We start from the raw sequence: 19,661 nt of genomic DNA, 5'->3' as shown, positions 1-19,661 counted from the left end.
TATGGTCTCTCTAAGCTGCCTATCAACAAACATGTTTGTACAAAGGTTGGTACGTGTGATTGAAGAGTGCTGTAGGAGGATCAAGTAGGGTTTATCCAACATAGATGTCTAATGAAAAACATCTATACGTTGTCCCTTTATTGGAATAGATGTGTGACAAAAATCACACACATGGTGTGGCTGGCATCGGTGCCCAGTAGACAATCGACAGCCTGGATTGGTGTTGCATGTCAGAGGCCATCAAGAGATTCTGTGTGGGAGAGTCCTTCTGGAAGCAGGTTTCAGTCTGTACAAATCTCTCATTCCATGGGTTAAAACGAATAGGTACAGGATGCTGATCAGATGGCCAGAAATGGCTGCCGATTATGTATCTTAATATTTGGCCTAGGCATGAGACATCATGATTGATTAATTAAGATGTAAGAACATGAATCTACCCTGTTGTAGCCTTCTTTTCTGTATTTTCTTGGCAACTAGCCTTTAAGCATGGTTGTGCCTTGTGGTCCTTTACAGAGGCATCAGCCACTGTGTATTAAATAGACATCACTGTAGAAATAATAGGACATGAAGCCAAGTTACTGTATTGAGAGTGGCAGGTATAAACTATAATAACTATCATGTAATAAGGGTATTGTAAACGTACTGACTGGCATGCACAGTTGCTTGCAGGGCCCATTACACCATTTGGAAGAACAAATGCAATACCCAAAATTCAGAAACATGTCCAGAGCCTGATTAAGAATTTGGCAGAGGGGGTGACTCCATCACAAACATATAACCTACGGGAATCGTAATACGGCAGACGGGATACCCATCACGTTTGTGACAGAGTAATCAGCCTGCCAAACTTTAAATCAGGCCCTTTGTGGCCTTAAGAGTCAAACAAGTCAAGTAAGAGTTTAGGCTAGCGTGACAGCTCTTATTCTATTTTCTCCAAAGTATTGTGTGATACTTGCCCCGTCTAAACGTAAATGTCACAAAACATTGATAATATCATACAACAGGAAAAGTAGGATTGAGTAGTTGTGGGAGCTTGTACAGAATAGGGTGAATGTCACATTTAATGGTATGCTGCAATTTTCCATTACATAATTGTGCATATTTAGCCACATTTGTTCAAATCAAGTTTAAAACTGGAAAAAATAATTACTTCCCTAGATGAAGACCCATGTAATTGGCATGCGGAGAAGGCATTGTAGACTAGGCTGCACGGAATGTACCCACCCCAATAACTTACTACAAGCAGAAAGAACACTGTAGGGTCTGATGTTTACTGCTAGGCTGAGTTTGATTCAAAATGCTCTTACTGTTTCACTTTTCAAAGCAGGCATTTTCATCTCCAACTCACAAATTGTCTCAACATCATAGCCAGCAAAGTTGCATTGAGCTATACTCAGAGTTTTCGAAAACTCACAGTACTGAATGGGGTGCCCCGAAAATAAAAGCTAACCTCATGTAGCCATTGTTGTACACTGCCTGTACCTTCATCCAACCGGCGAATCAATCTGAAGCTCCAGGAAATTTCAAAACCCAATTTTGAACGCTCTGACTGAGAGGAACCAGCATGGTTGGCCATCTTCGAGCTGACCATGTGCACTGGTAGGTTGGCTATGCTGGGCATCTTGTCCCATGTGGCACTTTGGTTATCAGATGTCTGCCCCTAACCGATGGTCCTTGCAAATATGCATTCACCCTACATGGATAGAGCATCCATACTGTTCCAAAATTCATTCTATGTCAGAACATACAAGTTTGATTTAAGGGGACTGCCATCTTCATTGAATGCCTAAGGCCAAATGATTAGACCCGGTTGTAAAAATAACTTTATCTGATACTCATGCTTTAATGAGCTCTTTCAGTTGTTGCATAAGACTGAGACTTAGGGCCTGATTCTAACTTTGGAGGACGGTGTTAAACCGTCCCAAAAGTGGCGGATATACCACCTACCGTATTACGAGTCCATTATATCCTATGGAACTCGTAATACGGTAGGTGGTTTATCCGCCACTTTTGGGACGGTTTAACACCGTCCTCCAAAGTTAGAATCAGGCCCTAAGTACCCTATATGCGGATAGGAGTGTGCATGGGAACTGAGAAACATTTCTTAGCAAATGTAACTGAAAGAGGGTGAATATGGGTTTGATTTTGTGTTCCTCTGTTAGCACTTTGTAAATATCCGGAAAAAAAATCTTAAACCTCCTACACGAAGAAGGGTGCTCCGACGATCACAAGACTATAGGTCATGATTTCTGTTCTTGCCAGAAAAGGGAAGTGCCAGGAAGCATGCTGTTGCAATATGCTAATCAAGCGCTATCTAGTTATAACATATATTAAAAAGTGTTTAAATATCCTTTTAAAGATATTAAGCACATCCAAAATGAAAATGTATTACTGTTTTATTTGTTGAAATGTTACTTCCATTACCCAGTAGACCACGGATTGGGCAGTTATCACTGCCCGATTTCACACTGTCCAGTTTCAACAGTGCCCAGTGTGGCAGACATTGCATCATGTTTATGTTGTAAGATATCACAATTACACATTAAAAGACACATTGTACTGTGAAGCACACATCGCAGAGTGTCTACATTCCCCCAATAAAGCACACCAGGGTCCATTACAACAAGAATGTCCTAGTTTCTAGATTTACCAATAAAGCACATATAGGCCCTCATTCTGACCTTGGCGGGCGGCGGAGGCCGCCCGCCAAAGTCCCGCCGTCAGGTTACCGTTCCGCGGTGGAAAGACCGCGGCGGTAATTCTGACTTTCCCGCTGGGCTGGCGGGCGGTCTCCTTCAGACCGCCAGCCAGCCCAGCGGGAAAGAGGCTTCCACGATGAAGCCGGCTCGGAATCGAGCCGGCGGAGTGGAAGCTGTGCGACGGGTGCAGTTGCACCCGTCGCGTATTTCACTGTCTGCGCAGCGGACAGTGAAATACAATTAGGGGCCCTCTTACGGGGGCCCCTGCAATGCCCATGCCAGTGGCATGGGCACTGCAGGGGCCCCCAGGGGCCCCGCGACCCCCCCTACCGCCATCCGGATCTCGGCGGTCCGACCGCCGGGATCTGGATGGCGGTAGGGGGGGTCAGAATCCCCGCGGCGGTGCAGCAAGCTGCGCCGCCGCGGAGGATTCAATGGGGCCGCGGTACACTGGCGGGACCCCGCCAGTGGTGCCGGTCCGACCGCGGCTTTACCGCCGCGGTCGGAATCCCCATTGAAGCACCGCCGGCTTGTCGGCGGTGCTCCCGCGGTCCTCCGCCCTGGCGGTCAAAGACCGCCAGGGTCAGAATGAGGGCCATAATCATTTTTCACATATGCCAACAAGTCACACATCGCCCACTTTTAACATTACCAAATTCTCACACTGCCCACTTTCACGCTGTCCCAATAAATCACACATTCCCACTTCCCACATTACCAACACAAAACACACCTTACTGAGTTATCCCATTCCTCCTCAAGGTAGATGAGATATATGCTGCCCATGGAGTCTCTTCTGGCTCTGTCATCCACTGTGTCAACGTGCAGACGTAACTACACCAAAAATAATGCTGGATCACCAGCCCTAATTGAGGTGGCTGATCCACCACCATGTATGGCAAATTTACCTCTGTACAAGATTGCCACGTAATAGGTGGCAGACATTCACAGAATGATAGCTATGGCCTCCTAAAATGCTTGATAACACCCAGAAGAAGCATGTTGGGGAAACTAAATATTTGGGAATTGACAATATGACGCCACTATGGTGTACAGTCCCAGTGCTCACAATTGCAAACAAAAGTTTCACGAGCAAAGACAGACATTGGCTAATTTCTACAGTAGGGTTTCTCCCCAAATAACTCTTCCGGTGACGGATTCTGCAACTTTGCTGTAGAAACCTCCAATATATTAAGTGGACAGTTCCATCTATGGGAGGTGTTCTTCCACCTCGTTGGCGGGGGAACTAAATCCACTGACATGGCACGGCAGAGGGACTTTCTGCTCCCCAGACTCTAGAACAGGCCAGAAACTGCTAAACCCGTTATTTGACGAATTTACCCCGATAGTGTATGTTTTTTGTTTGTAAGTATCGGTGTGAAAGCACAAATACTTCTTTTCATTATTGTCATCTGAACACAGCAGTTCGTTGAAGGAAGCAGGTAAAAATACTTATAAATACACAATAGGCAATGCACAATGGTATTTTTTTTTAAGTGGGGGGGTCACCATTCACGGAGATTTAGTTATTTCATGCATTTTGACACCTTAAACATATATTTCTTAGTCATGTTTGTTTCAATAGAAAAATAAAAGGTAGTTTAAATAGTGCATCTAAGAGCGTCCTTACCCCACATACTGCGGCCTGCATCATGGCATCCAAGCCCCCCTCAGGGGCGTCGAGGTTTCCAGAGATGTCTTGTTTTCCAACCTCTTCTTGGAATTTTCTGCCGTCCCCTGTTAGACTCAGGACATGTTTGTAAGCAAATGGAGGCTGGCAGGTGACTGAACGGTCTGTGCAGGGGTTTTTCAGCTTGTCTGGGTGAGTGTTCACAAATGGCATGACCGTCTTATCCACGAAGCAGCCAAAGCCTGGAGCCACACAGAGAAACAGAGAGAAATAAGCGAGACAATTTTACAAAGGAAAAAACGAGTACAAAGAAAAAAGAGCCACATTGCAAAAAAAATGCAACATATACAGAAGTTCAAATGCTTAGCAGAAGCCAAGCCACGTTTGGAAGCCTTTTTGAAAGAAGAGATTGTATCAGCTCTAGGAACGGAGTATGATGCAAGTAGTGGTGATCTAATTGATTCCAGGATTCCTGACATGACCTAGACAGCCAGACTCTAGGCCTTGCAGAGCCACCAGCAAGCACAAACTCCAAGTCACCTACTAGTATTTGTGAAAGGCAGGATCGCAAAAAGGATAGAGGTGAGCTGTGGGACCAGAATCCCTCAAATCCTAGAGTAAGGAATAAGTGAGAATTGTCACCATAAGGGCTTCCATGCCAAGGTCAGGACAACATAGTTCATAATAGCACAGGGGAGTAGGGCCTGCTAGACAGTCGCCGCTCGCCATGGTTACAGGGGGCGGGACGGGGTAGTGCGCAGGTGTTGGGCAGGTTGGGGGGTGGCGGGGGTATACAAATATAAATAAAAAATAAAAAATTAAACTTACCTCTGCGCCGCTCCTCTCCTCTCCTCTCCATCTCCTCAGGCTGCAGGCAGGCACAGGCTCCTAGCCTGCCCTGTGCCCAGTCCTGACGCTGCACAAAGCAGCGTCAGGATTGGGTGGGATTGCCCTAGGCTGGGTCCTCCCAGGCAGACTGGGAGCCTGTGCAAGCTCTTTCCAGCCCAGCAACAGCATTGCCGTGCTGGAGAGAGCCTACTGGACACATGTATGATTTACCGGCGGAGACGGCCGGCCAAACATACATACGCAGTGACGGGAGTGCACAGTGCACTCACCTCACTTCCCGTCACCCCATGCCCCCCCCCCTTTCACAAGGAAGGGGCAATGTCCCTTCCTTGTGAAAGGTTTGAAGCTTCTGCTGCTGGCAGGGGGGTGATGCTCCTCTGCCCAAGCGGAGGAGCCAACACTGCTTCTAGAAGAAATTGCCACTCAACTAGCATATTCAGGACAGGAACTTCAGACATAATCCTTTACTTAATTGGGTACAAGAGGTAGGTGGAGGAGATTTACCACAAACCTATTCGAATGATGTAGTTCCTGTCTCACAACAAAGACTGTACTTGAGTTTACACAGGGAGGGAGGAGTGTTTAGAGGGGCACAGTGGGCTAGGGTGCTACCCAGAGGGACTTCCAGGTGTTAGATTATTTGCAAGAGGAAGCATCACTAAGAACGCGGTCAATGCAACACTATGCATTGACCACACAGCCATTACCAAGCATATGCATTTACTACACATGCATTTAGCATGTATGCCTTTACCACACGTATGTGTGCTAACGGCAGACAGAGCAGTCCCAGCAGAACAGGAAGGAGCAGCGACCAGAGGAGAGAGAGGTAAGTGGGGCCGGGTTTTGGGGGGAAGGAGGGTTGCCGTAGTTTTAAGGACAGGGTCAGGATCATTTTAGGAAAGGGTGGGGTAGGTTTTAGGGTTCAGGATGGGGGGGTGGTGGTAGTTTTTAGGATAGGGTAGGTTTTAGGGTTTAGGGCAGAGGGTCGGGGTAGTTTTTAGGACAGGGGCAGGGTAGATTTTTGGGAGAGGGTAGCTTTCAGGGTTTAGATTGGGGTGGGGTAGTTTTTAGGACAGGGCAGGGTCGGTTTTAGGAAAGGGACAGGGGCCGGGGTAATTTTCAGGACAGGGCGGGATACGTTTTAGAACAGGGTGGGTTTTAGGGTTTAGGACGGGGGGTTGGGATAGTTTTTAGGACAGGGCAGGTAGGTTTTAGGACAGAGCAGGGTAGCTTTTAGGGTTTAGGACAAAGGCGGGTGTCTAGGTAGTTTTTAGGACAGGGTGGGGTAGGGTTTAGTGTTCAGGGTGGGGTGGTGGGGTTGCAGTAGTTTTTTTTAGGACAGGGTGGGGTCGTTTTTAGGACAGGGTAGGTTTTAGGGTTTAGTGCGGGGGTCAGGGGTCGGGGTCATTTTTAGGACAGGGTTGGGTAGGTTATAGGACAGGGCAGGGTAACTTTTAGGGTGGGGGTGGAGGGGTTAGGGTCGTTTTTAGGACAGGGCAGGGTAGGTTTTAGGATTTAGGGTGGGGTAGTTTTTAGGACAGGGTGGGGCAGTTTTTAGGACAGGGTAGGTTCTAGGGTTTAGGGCAGGGTGCGGGGGTCGAGGTAGTTTTGAGGACAGAGCGGGGATGTTTTAGGGCAGGGTGGGAAAGCTTTTAGGGTTTAGGGTGGGGGGAGGGGAGTTTTTAGGACAGGGCAGGGCAGGGCAGGGTTTAGGGTTTATGGCAGGGGTTGTGCTAGTTTTTAGGACAGGCCTGGGTAGGTTTTAGCAAAAAGAACAGTTGATGGACGGAATGTAGAACAAATCAATCATTCACCCCCAGTCACAGATCTGGGTTTAATCCTTCAGTTTTTTTGCTCACCATTCCATTCCAGTTTGGACACAGTCATATGCAAATCCGTCTTGACCCTGTTCCCCATGGGAACAGTCCAGCCCGAACTGCCAGACCAGGTCCTCCCTGGACCTGAAACAAGCATCCTGGGACCGGTTTCGGGGTATCACCCCTCTTCAGCCAGGCTAGCTTGAATCTGGTGGCATAGTGAGCACGGGACCCACGTCTGGGCATACCCATCCCACTTGGGACGACAATCGCAAAAAGAACAGTTGATGGACGGAATGTAGAACAAATCAAACATTCACCCCCAGTCACAGATCTGGTTTTAATCCATCAGTTTTTTTGCTCACCATGCCATTCCAGTTTGGACCCAGTCATATGCAAATCAGTCTTGACCCTGTTCCCCATGGGAACAGTCCAGCACGAACTGCCACACCAGGTCCTCCCTGGACCAGAAACAAGCATCCTGGGACCGGTTTCGGGGTATCACCCCTCTTCAGCCAGGCTAGCTTGAATCTGGTGGTATAATGAGCACGGGATTCTGGGCATTCCCTTCCCACTTTGGGCGACAAACGCAAAAAAAGAACAGTTGATGGACGGAATGTAGAACAAATCAAACATTCATCCCCAGTCACAGATCTGGGTTTAATCCATCAGTTTTTTTGCTCACCTCGTCATTCCAGTTTGGACCCAGTCATATGCAAATCAGTCTTGACCCTGTTCCCCATGGGAACAGTCCAGCCCGTACTGCCAGACCAGGTCCTCCCTGGACCAGAAACAAGCATCCTGGGACCGGTTTCAGGGTATCACCCCTCTTAAGCCAGGCTAGCTTGAATCTGGTGGCATAGTGAGCACGGGATCCACGTCTGGGCATACCCTTCCCACTTGGGGCGACAAACCCAAAAAGAACCTGGGTAGGTTTTAGGACAGGGTAAATTTTAGGGTTTAGGGCAAGGGGACGGGGTAGTTTTTAGGACGGAGTGGGGTCGTTTTTAGGACAGGGTAGGTTTAAGGGTTTAGGGCGGGGAGTCAGGGTAGTTTTTAAGACAGGGGGGTAGGTTTCAGGACAGGGCAGGTTAGGGCAGAGGGTTTAGGGCTCAAGGCAGGGGATGGAAAGGGCAGATTTGAGGGCTTGGGTGGGTGGAGTATGGTGTCAGGTGTAGGAGGCAGGGCAGGAAAAATTTACAACGCATGCTTCTATACCAATCATGCTTTTACAACAAAATGTGTTGTAAAGGCATGCATAGAAAAGGCGCAGGAGTTGTAGAGACCGTGTTATAAAGGCATGCATGATATACGCATGTGTTGCTCCATCATACATCCATTTGCAAGCATTCCACCCATCAGCTTTTGTGTGTTTGAAGATGGGAGGAGGTGCTCTTCCCTGTGGGTGAGCCATGAAACCCAGACAGACTGAAGTACAGATATGTTTATGTGTTCCCCTGATATGTGTTTATGTACCTGTTTTTTGGAAAGCTGTGTCTCTTCATATTTATGTATGCCTTGCTGCAAGCGAATATTATGTAAATAAACTTTCTGTGGTTTGGCACATATGAACCTTCGTGTTCAAGATTCTTTGCCAAGGAAGCATCAAAGGGAGAGTTCTCTACCCCCATACCAGGGTGGATGCACCATGATTGTTTTGGAAAATAAAGCCTTATGTCCCTAAAGTAAATAATCTTCTTGTGGACCAAAGTAAGTGGCATATGTACAAGCCCCTAGAGCCTCCTTGCTGCCCTAGCAACATTTTTTTTTAATGTTAGGGCAGCGTCAAGGAGGCCTTTTCCCTGCGCCAAATATACAAAGTGGCACAATGCAAAAATTGAGCCACTTTGTAACCCCTTGCGCTGTTATGCTTGCACCAGGCATAATGTATGCAAGGGGGCATCCCCCATTTTAGAGGCCCAAAAAACGGTGCAGTGAAATTTACAAGATTTCAGTGCACCATTTTTCCTGTCATTTTTAATTAAAGTGACGCACCCATTGTTTCCAATAGGCCTTCCCATGCAGTGCTGTACTAGCGCCATAATTGTTGACACTAGTCGACCAATGTGCCACAATAGCATCAAAAGTTTTGATGGTATTGTGTTAATGTGCGCCTTGGTGCGCCATATTGTAATTACGGCGCTGCCATGGGGAAGTTAGAGGGCTCAAGAAAAGTGGCGCATCATAGCTGATGCGCCACTTTCTTGTAACTATGCCCCTAAGTTCCTTGTTCTGCACGTTAGTGGTAAACAGTTCCACATGAGCATGGTTTTAATGTTCTAGTGAGGTCAGACCTAGAAGTGCTTTAAGTAGGATGAAAAAGTTGGATGGTCTGCCAAGGAAGTTTTGTCGAGTAAGGGTATCGAAAAGTCGTTACGTGGGGCATATCCTCCGAAACTAAGGGTGTGGTTTTAAGTAGGTCAAAAAAGTTGGATGGTCTGCCAAAGAGGTTTGGTCTAGTAAGAGTATCTAAAACCATTTACAAGAGGCATATACTCTCTAATTTAGGGCATGGCCTAGTAAGTGCAGAGTAGAATCCTATGGTTGGTTGATTATTAAACAGAAATTTTTTTACAGAACGAATAACTGAAATTAGCAAGTAACAAGACACCTAATGACAGATTTTTTATGGCACATGTAAAATGTAAGCAGTGCAATCCATTCAAATTAGTACATTTGCAGAATGGTTAGCATGTGCATTTAAACGAAATCTGGACTTTAAACACTGCCTGTGTGAATAAGTTACAAGTACACTTGCGGTGTTTATTTTCACATACATTTGCGCACGTGACCTTCATGTGGATGTTGTAATTTGCAGTGATTTTACAGTGCAATATTTTGCTGAAAAAATCAGCAAAAAATCCAATTGTGAACGTTTTCTCTCCCATTAAAAACTGTAAATATCTTAAACTTACAACGTTTTCCAAAGGATTTCAAGAAAAACGTAGCAATGAATTCCTGCATAATAACTCCTATTTTTTCTGAAATATTGTTACTCATAAAAAAAGTAACATATAAATTTGTCGGGGGCGTGGCCAAGCAAGATGGCCGGCGGGACACGCTCCTAGTGAGCTTTCGTCATCCCAGACTGATCCTGCCAATATCCTGGGGTGCCTGGGACATTAGGTGCCCCCGTTGACAAGGGAAGGTGCCCTGGTCATAGCGGCACACTAAACCCCCGTCTTGGGGTTCCAGACCTCCGGATTTGGTGCCACACGGGGAAGCCCGTCTCGGGCCACAAGGAGTGTGGCCAGGTGGCACAAGAGGGAGGCCCTGGCTCGGCCACCCCCGTTGGACTTCCTGCCCTTTTTTGGTCATGCGTTGGCAGTCGGATGGTTCCCGGAGATGGAGTTGTGGGCCTGCTGGCCCTTTGGTGTGCACAGCTGTCCCACCTGGGCTGGTGCAGCCACGGAGCTCAGAGCGGGCCGCTGCGCAGTTGCTGAGGGCCCTGGCTCGCACGGTCACGCGCTGGTGGATGGCCTGGACTGGACCGGGGAGCTGGCTCAGACAGGCGGTGAAGAGAAGGGGCCCAGGCGAAAGGCGGAGAACAAGTCGAGTGGGGGCTGTGGAGGAGTGGCCGGAGAGCAGACAAGTGGATTGAGGTTCAGCCTGTAGGGGGAAGGCTGAGGCTCCTCAATTGGAGAGCTGGACTAGTGGCACATGGTCTATGGCCTAGTTGCGGGTCCATCGAGTGAAGGAGCATTGGGCTTGCTGTGTGGAGCTTTTTGGTAGCGCCCGGATCGCCTGAGTCTGGGGCTGACTGCAAGGAGGCGGGGACATAACAGCGTCCCATGGCTGACGGTGTTACGGAGCCAGGCAACCGATTTCAACAGTCTGAGGGGTGCTGCAGCTTCCAGGTACTTTCACTCGAGATGGTGATACCTCTTGGTTTCTGGCTGGCGATGAGATGGGGCAACACTGGCAGGCAGCCACGTTGCAGGGGAACACTATGGAACAGTACACCATGCTGGTGCCTCTGCCACAGCGCCAGACTCAATTAGGGGGGCCCGGAGATGTTTTGAGCATGCTGGTGACTGCGGAGGAACCATCACAAGCTGAACTTCTAGCAGCTACACAGGGTTCAGGGTATCCCTCGAAGGGAAGACAGAAACAGTGGCGGTGGAGGTGACCCTCCTTTGGGCGGACCTCCGAAAGGTCTCTGATAAGGTCAAAGTGGCGGTGGGCTCCATTGCGGAGCTGCAGACAGAGGTCGGTGCTCTGCGTAAACAGACGGTGCAGGTCAATTCCACAGTCGGAAGGCTGGAGGCAAGACTGGAGCACGCAGAGGGCAGGTCCTGTCGGAATAATGTCTGCCTTCTTGGGTTCCTGGAACGCACGGAGGGTGCCATGGTGGAAGGCTTTGTGGAGAGCTGGAGTAATGATATTTTGCACCTGGTCAGGCTTTCCAGGGTGTTTGTGGTGGAGCGTGTGGTGGAGCATGCTCACAGGGCCGTCGTTGTGCCTCCTCAGCCATCGGCGCCTCCGAGGGCTATCATCGCTCGTCTTTTGAATGATAAAGACAGAGATTGTATCCTGTGGGTGGCCCGTGTATCTGACAGGGCGGACTTTGAGAACTGTAAAATTTCCCTTTATCCTGACTATACGAACAAGGTTCAGATCTCGAGAAAGGGGTTTCTGGAGGTGAAGGCCAAGCTCCGTGCCATGAACATCAGATATATGTATCTGGCACGCCTGAAGGTGCTCTCTGGGGGCAAGTCCTACTTTTTTGAACGTCTGGAGGAGGTTTGGAGATGGCTGGAGATGTGGGACAAAGTTACTCCTGGTAGACCTGAGAGGACCAGCCTGGTGGTTCATTGTGCCTCTGGTGTGGACGGCCCAGACTGGAGGACCCGCGGGGACAGACAGATGAAGGGCTCCGCAGAACAGTGTGTAGATACTGATAATAGAATTGAGATTCAACAGGATGGTACAATGGCGGTGGTGACTCCTGGACTGGCTGATGGATCAAGAGGGGCACTAGATTAGGGAGCGGAGAGGATCCCTGCGGATACTTGACTTTGTTGCCCTTATCGGAAAGCTGTTGCCATGCCCTCTTGTTGGGGGGGCCTGTGTCAATGTGGGAGGTGCCTCCGCTGCATGTTGGGGGGTTCGGGATGAAGGTTACGTTTTCGAAGGGGTATTATTTGAATTTGAATCTGTATTGTACAAGGGGTGTCACGGTTTTCAATGGTCTTACCGTCGAAGCTGAGAGGCGTAGGGGAACGGTCCTTGTTCCGGCAGGTTCTGCTCTGGCCGAGGTAGGGGCGACCCCTTCCAGTAGCCACGGTGCTGTTTGGTATGAGTGAACCACTACAGTCCGTGCCCTCCAGAAGGAGTCCCAGAGGAAAAACCCCAGTAGGGTAAAAAACCTCCACAGGAACTCCCTGAAACGAAAGGAGGACACCAGGGCGTTAGGACCGAAGATCAGGAAGACTGGAAAACAAGGGAGGTCAGGAACACACAGGATTCGCAGGAGGAGATCAATCAGAGTGTGACTACCACCAAGGAGTGTTGCAACGCAATGGACAAGCAGTTGAGATCCCTTTATATACCCCTAGACAGGAAATAGGAAACAGGAAGTAGAAATACCACCATCTTGGATTGGGGAAATGAAAACAATAGTGAATCAGGTATGTGCGTCTAACAATGCATGCTGGGCAGAGAGGAAGTGGTCAGCATGCTGGGAAGAAAAAGGGCAAGTATAAAGTGCACCATGTGCAAGGGTTCGGTTTTGTTCTCAGGATATCGGTAAGTGGTGGGCAGGCAATGTACATGCAAGTAAATAAACGTTTAAGCGCATAATGCGCTGTATGCGGCCATGCCGCGTCTGCCTTTATGGCAGAACTTGAAATAAGGGAAGCGGCGAGTGCCGCGACCCTTAGACCGGCTTCTTGGAGCCTCCATGGCTCTCGCTCGAGCCGCGGCATCCCCCGCGACCCGAGCGTCGGCCGCGGCGTTTACCGTGACCCGAGCGCCGGCCGCGGCGCTCTCCGTGATCCGGGCGTCGGCCGCGGCGAAACTGACGTGCCGCGCCGCGGCAACCTGAGGCCGCGGCGAGCGCCGCGACATAACAGTATGCCCCCCCCACCGAGGCCCCGGGTTTGTGAGGGAAGAGCCGAAAAAAGCGGCGGATCAAAAGAGGAGCATGAACTGAAGAGGCATCCTCCCAGGAACACTCACTCATAGGGTATCCCTTCCAATGAATAAGATATTGGAGGCGCCCATGGAAAAACCGAGAGTCACAGATCTCCTGAACTTCGTACTCAGGCACATTGTCAACCAACAGAGGAGGGGGACAGGGTAACTGCCTATGAAAAGGATCAGGACGGTAAGGTTTCAGTTGCAAGACATGGAATACCGGGTGGATCTTCCACGTCCGAGGTAGGCGAAGACGCACAGACACTGGGTTGATTTTCTTGAAAATTAGAAAGGAACCATAAAAGCGGGGTTTGAATTTGTTTTGAGTGAGTCGGAGAGGTAGGAATCTAGAGGAGAGCCAGACTTTATCATGGACCTGATATGGAGGAGCCGCACAGCGTCTCCTATCTGCTATCTTCTTCATGCGGGACTTGGTGGACACAAGGTTGGAATGGATAATTCGTTGTATACCCCGTAGCTGTCGAACGTAAGAGGAGATGGCAGGAAGATTGGAGTTATCTCTCAGGGGAGTTGGGAAAGCCCTGGGATGGAAACCGTAGGAGCCATAGAAAGGAGAGACCTTAGAGGCGCTGTGTAGAGAATTGTTATAGGAGAATTCTGCAAGCGGTAAGTAGGGAGCCCAATTACTTTGTATAGCATTGCAGAAGCTACATAAGTACTGTTCGAGACCCTGATTGAGTCGTTCCGTTTGTCCATTGGTTTGAGGGTGGAACCCGGATGATAAGGCCACCCTGATCCCCAAGGTCTTACAGAATTGATTCCAGTATCGGGAGATATATTGAGGACCCCTGTCCGATATAATGACTTGGGGTAGCCCATGTAGCCTGAAGATTTCTTGAGTAAAGATCTGACCTAATTCTTTTGCCGTTGGTAACTTTCTTAAGGCCGTGAAGTGGGCCATCTTGGTGAAGGAGTCCACAGTTACCATTATGACGTGATTTCCCATTGAGGACGGTAATGCGCACATAAAATCGGTGGATATGGTATGCCATGGGCCTGGGGGAACAGGTAATGGGCGAAGTAATCCCGCAGGTCTGGTTCGGGGTGTCTTGGCTTGAGCACATATAGGACAGGATAACGCATATGCCTCAGTGTCAGCCTTGAGAGTTGGCCACCAGAAGGAGCGAAGCAAAAGATCTTGAGTGGCTTTTATTCCTCGATGACCTGCGATAGGGGAATCATGGCACATGTGTAAGGCTTCGGTTTGCACTGCTTTAGTGGGTAAAAACAGGGCCTTATCATGATAATAATAGTCATGATCTGTGTGCAGCTGCGGACGTAACTTTTTTAGTTCTGTTTCGTGTAGACGGGCATATTCGGACTTGACTTGATCTAAAAAAGTCTGTGCTACCCCTATAATCTTATTGTTGTCAAATAAGTTTTGAACAGTGGAATCACCGCAGTCAGGATAACGTCGGGACAAGGCATCCGCCAGGATGTTCTGAGAACCAGGGATGTAGGTGATATAGAAGTCATATTGGCTGAAGAAGAAGGCCCATCGAGCCTGCCGGCTATTTTGACACTGAAAGTTTCTTAAGCACTGTAGATTTCTGTGATCGGTCCGGGCTTCAAAAGGTTCTTTTGATCCCATCAAAAAGTGTCTCCATTCTGTGCACGCGACTTTTAAGGCGAGTAATTTGCGTTCTAGCACGGAATAGTTTCGCTCAGAATCAGATAGAATGTGTGATAGATAAAATACTGGGTGTTCTAGATCATCATCGTCTTGTTTTTGCAACAAGGCAGCCCCAATGGCTCTTTCTGAGGCGTCTGTGACAACAATGAATTGTTTGCTGGTGTCTGGGTGTCGGAGAATAGGGGCTTGAATAAAGGCTTTCTTTAAATCCTGAAAGGCTGACTCTGCGCCTGGTGTCCAACAAAAACCTTTCTTTAGATGCTCTTTTTTAAGGGTTTTGAGTAATGTAGCTGGTTCTCTGGGCAAAGTCTGCTATGAACTGTCGGTAGAAGTTGGCTAGTCCCAGAAAACATTGAGTCTCCTTGATGGAAGAAGGAGATGGCCAATTCAATATAGCCTGTACCTTGTCTGAGTCCATGGCAACTCCGGTTTGGTTTATGCAGTATCCCAAGTATTTTACTTCTATCTGATCAAACTCGCATTTTTCAGGTTTGCAGAACAAATGATGTTGTCGGAGTTGGAGTGATCCTCTGGATGAACCGAATAGATTAGGATATCGTCAAGATACACCACCACTGTTTGTTGCAAAAGATCAGAAAAGATAGAATCCATGAACCTTTGAAAGATGGACGGGGCATTAGTGAGTCCGAATGGCATTACTCTATATTCGTAGTGACCAAAAGGTGTTCTAAAGGCGGTCTTCCACTCATCACCTTCTCTTATTCTTAGTAGATGATAGGCTCCTCGGAGATCCAGCTTGGTGAATCTCTTGGCTCCTCTGACTGCTTCTAAAATGTCCTTTATGAGGGGTAACGGATACCGGTCTTTAATAGTGATCCTGTTTAATCCTCTGAAATCGATACAAGGACGCAAATCTTTGGTTTTCTTTGGTACAAAGAAAAGAGGAGCCCCGGCGGGTGAAGAGGAGGGAGTAATCAACCCACTTTGTAGGTTCTCATCTAGGTACTCCTTCAGAATCTGTTTCTCTGGTTCTGTGAGAGAGTACATCCGCCCGAACGGAACCACTGTGTCTGGTTCTAAAGGGATGGCACAGTCGTATTCTCTGTGGGGTGGCAGTTCAGGCTTTTCTGGCTTCTGGAATACATCGGCATAATCCTGGTAATGTCTGGGAACTCCCTGTAGGACATTAATGGATCCTCCCACCTGAGAAGGTGCTGTTGAGAGACTTTTTGGGGACCAATAATCCCCGGCGGAATAGCAGTGGTGTTGGCAAAAATGGGAGGACAATGAAATGGTTTTTGTTTCCCAGTTGATGTAAGGATTGTGCCGTGTAAGCCATGGAATTCCCAGGATCATGACGTGGTGTGGTGATGAAATTAAGTCAAACAAAAGATTTTCTTGATGTTTTCCAAACTGTAAACAGAAGGTAGGGGTGGTATATTGTACAGGTCCAGAGGCCAAGAGTGACCCATCAACGGTATGTACCTGTTCTGGTACTTCCTTGGGTATTTGTGTTATCTGTCGTTCTTTGGCCCAGGTTTAATCTAAATAGAGGCCACTGGCTCCGCAGTCCAATAAGGCCAAGGTTCTTTCTTCCCGACCATCAGTTAAATGGAGGATAACTGGTAAGAGAAAAAGAGCAGTTCCTTCCTCCCTGGAAGAGCAAATAGAAGGTATATCACAATATCCCGTCCTCACCCTTCTTACTGAGGACGGGAGTTGGCGTTTCCCAAGGGCTTGGTTGGACGAATGGGGCAAGCGCGAATTAGGTGACCAGCTGCACCACAATATAGACAAAGCCCCTTCCTTTGTCTATATTCCCTTTCACTGGCGGATAAAGGTCCTCGAGCCGTGTCAATCTGCATGGGCTCTTCCTCGGTATTCCCTTTGGGTTCAGGACGGACTTCCTCAGTACGAAGAGAGAAGGAGCGAGATGGTACTGAGTGAGATGGCAGACGACTCTTCTTCTTCTCCATTCTTCGTTCATTCAACCGATATTCTATCGTCAGTGCCTGGTCCATCAATCCTTTGAGGCTTTCTATTCTAGCAGAGTGCACTAGTTCATCTTTAATGTCCTCTCTGAGACCTCTACGGAAGAGTGTCACCAAGGTACGTTCCACCCAGGTTGTTTCTGCTGGTAATTGTCTGAAACGGGTGATGTATTGTAATACATCTTGACTTCCTTGTTGGACTTCGCAAAGAGCCTCTTCTGCTGACGCCTCGAGTCCAGGGCGTTCAAACATCTGTTTAAAAGTAGTGATAAAGGTGGAATAATTAGACAGACAGGGATCGTTTCTGGTTACTAGAGGTGTGGCCCAAGCCAAGGCTGGCCCTGATAAGGCACTAATCAAATACCCCACCTTGGTTTTATCTTGTACAAATTGCGAGGGGCGAAAGGCAAAGTACACCGTCAAGGCATCCAGGAATTCTTTTAATTTGGTAGGATCCCCGGAAAAACGAGGTGTAGTGGCAGCTACTGCAGGGACATCTGTGGTCCTGGAGGCAAAGGCTTGTCGATAAACAGTATTTTCAGTACGTAACTGCTGGAGTTCTCGAGCCTGTTGTTGTATCGTCACCAGCAGGTCCTGGTTAGTAGGTTCCGTGTTTGCCACTGGATTATCCATAGTACTGGACTGCAACTGGAGTTTTGGGCGTTGCAATCTGTCACGGTTTTCAATGATCTTACCGTCGAAGCTGAGAGGCGTAGGGGAACGGTCCTTGTTCCGGCAGGTTCTGCTCTGGCCGAGGTAGGGGCGACCCCTTCCAGTAGCCAAGGTGCTGTTTGGTATGAGTGAACCACTACAGTCCGTGCCCTCCAGAAGGAGTCCCAGAGGAAAAACCCCAGTAGGGTAAAAAACCTCCACAGGAACTCCCTGAAACGAAAGGAGGACACCAGGGCGTTAGGACCGAAGATCAGGAAGACTGGAAAACAAGGCAGGTTAGGAACACACAGGATTCGCAGGAGGAGATCAATCAGAGCGTGACTACCACCAAGGAGTGTTGCAACGCAATGGACAAGCAGTTGAGATCCCTTTATATACCCCTAGACAGGAAATAGGAAACAGGAAGTAGAAATACCACCATCTTGGATTGGGGAAAAGAAAACAATAGTGAATCAGGTATGTGCGTCTAACAATGCATGCTGGGCAAAGAGGAAGTGGTCAGCATGCTGGGAAGAAAAAGGGCAAGTATAAAGTGCACCATGTGCAAGGGATCGGTTTTGTTCTCAGGATATCGGTAAGTGGTGGGCAGGCAATGTACATGCAAGTAAATAAACGTTTAAGCGCATAATGCGCTGTATGCGGCCATGCCGCGTCTGCCTTTATGGCAGAACTTGAAATAAGGGAAGCGGCGAGTGCCGCGACCCTTAGACCGGCTCCTTGGAGCCTCCATGGCTCTCGCTGGAGCCGCGGCATGCCCCGCGACCCGAGCGTCGGCCGCGGCGTTTACCGCGACCCGAGCGCCGGCCGCGGCGCTCTCCGCTATCCGGCCGTCGGCCGCGGCGAAACTGACGTGCCGCGCCGCGGCAACCTGAGCCCACGCGCCGCGGCATAACAAGGGGTGGGCAACATGATTATGTTAGGTAGGTATTCAGGCACAAGTATACTGCATACTGGGTAGGGGGTGGTTACTCCATGGTTGTGGTAGGGCCTAGTAACTGGGGAGCTGGGGATTAGGCTGTTGTCCTGGCAGCATTTACAAATATGGATCAACAGTATGGTCTGATGTGTTTGTTCTACTGTTCATCCGGGGTGGGTAATGGTGAGTTGGTTTATCTGGTTGGTCAGGTTTGCAAATGGTTGAGGTTCACAGCAGCAATGCATGTATGTATACGAGAGGTGCAATGGGTACTCGTCTTACCTTATCTTTTCGGGAGAGAGGTGAGGGGTGGAGGACTAGAGGGACAGAAGGTAACAAAGTCTTGGTATGGGCCGACACATTAACATGCTGACATGGAACGTCAGGGGGCTGAAGAGTTACACTATACGTTACAGGGTGCATTCTTTTCTGAGGCGTCATAAGGTTCATATAGCCTGTCTCCAGGAAACGCATATGACGGAGGTGGAATCACAAAAACTAGCTAAGAAATGGCAGGGTCAGATGTTCCTTTTCCTCTTACGCAAGAGGTGTAACAATATGGGTTGCCCAGGGATCCCATTCACCCACGTTTACAGTGAAGTTGATGTAGAGGGGAGATATGTACTCATACAGGGCACCTTTGATGGGGCGCCCATCACTATTCTTAACACTTATGCGCCCAATATAGATAATCACTCCTTCTATGATAGTATACCTGAGGTTTTGGGGGACGGGGTGGATGCGCCTATTATATGGGCTGGCGATTACAATTGTATTTTGGATGGTGAGAAAGTTTGTGACCCGCCTAAATTGGGTACTAAAGCGTTGATGACAAGATCTATCAAGGAGGTAATGTGCAATTTAGGGCTGTGGGATGGATGGAGGGAACTACACCCGGAGAGTAGGGAGTGCACCTGTCATTCTAAGACGCATAACACGCATAGTCGGCTAGATTGTTTTCTCCTGGGTGGACTGAACTGCTCACAGGTGTTGGACATTAAGCATCTGGGAAGGTGTCTTTCTGATCATGCATCGCCGTTGATGCAGTTGTAATGGGGATCCCATAACAGGTTAACATGTAGTTGGCGCATGCCTATGGATTTTCTGACAGACGCTGGGTGTCGCAATAAGGTGGCGGTTGCCATGAAAGATTATATGGACTTAAATTCGAACACAACAAATTCTACGGGCATGGAATGGGAGGCCCTGAAGGCAGTACTGAGAGGGGTATACACAGACACCGCTTGTGGGGTGCGTAAACAAATAGAACAAGAACTTACTGCATGTGAGCATCAGACACCAACAACAAGGGAGGCAGAAAGGGAGCAGCT

General features: G+C 48.6%; 1 protein-coding gene across 5 annotated transcripts in view; it reads right to left on the bottom strand.

Moving 5' to 3' along the window:
• The window catches only part of ITGB2 (integrin subunit beta 2), a 487,597-nt gene that overhangs the window by 145,664 nt on the left and 322,272 nt on the right, over positions 1-19,661 (bottom strand). For all 5 annotated transcript variants that reach the window (XM_069225707.1, XM_069225705.1, XM_069225706.1 and 2 more), the window contains one exon: positions 4,330-4,571. In XM_069225707.1, coding sequence (XP_069081808.1) covers positions 4,330-4,571 — 242 coding nt within the window. The remainder of the gene's footprint in view (positions 1-4,329; positions 4,572-19,661) is intronic.

Source organism: Pleurodeles waltl, chromosome 3_1 (assembly GCF_031143425.1).
Source record: "Pleurodeles waltl isolate 20211129_DDA chromosome 3_1, aPleWal1.hap1.20221129, whole genome shotgun sequence".
In the NCBI taxonomy this organism is placed as follows: domain Eukaryota; kingdom Metazoa; phylum Chordata; class Amphibia; order Caudata; family Salamandridae; genus Pleurodeles; species Pleurodeles waltl.
The sequence above is the reverse complement of the archived record's forward strand: the minus strand, read 5'-3'. Positions and strand labels throughout refer to the sequence as shown.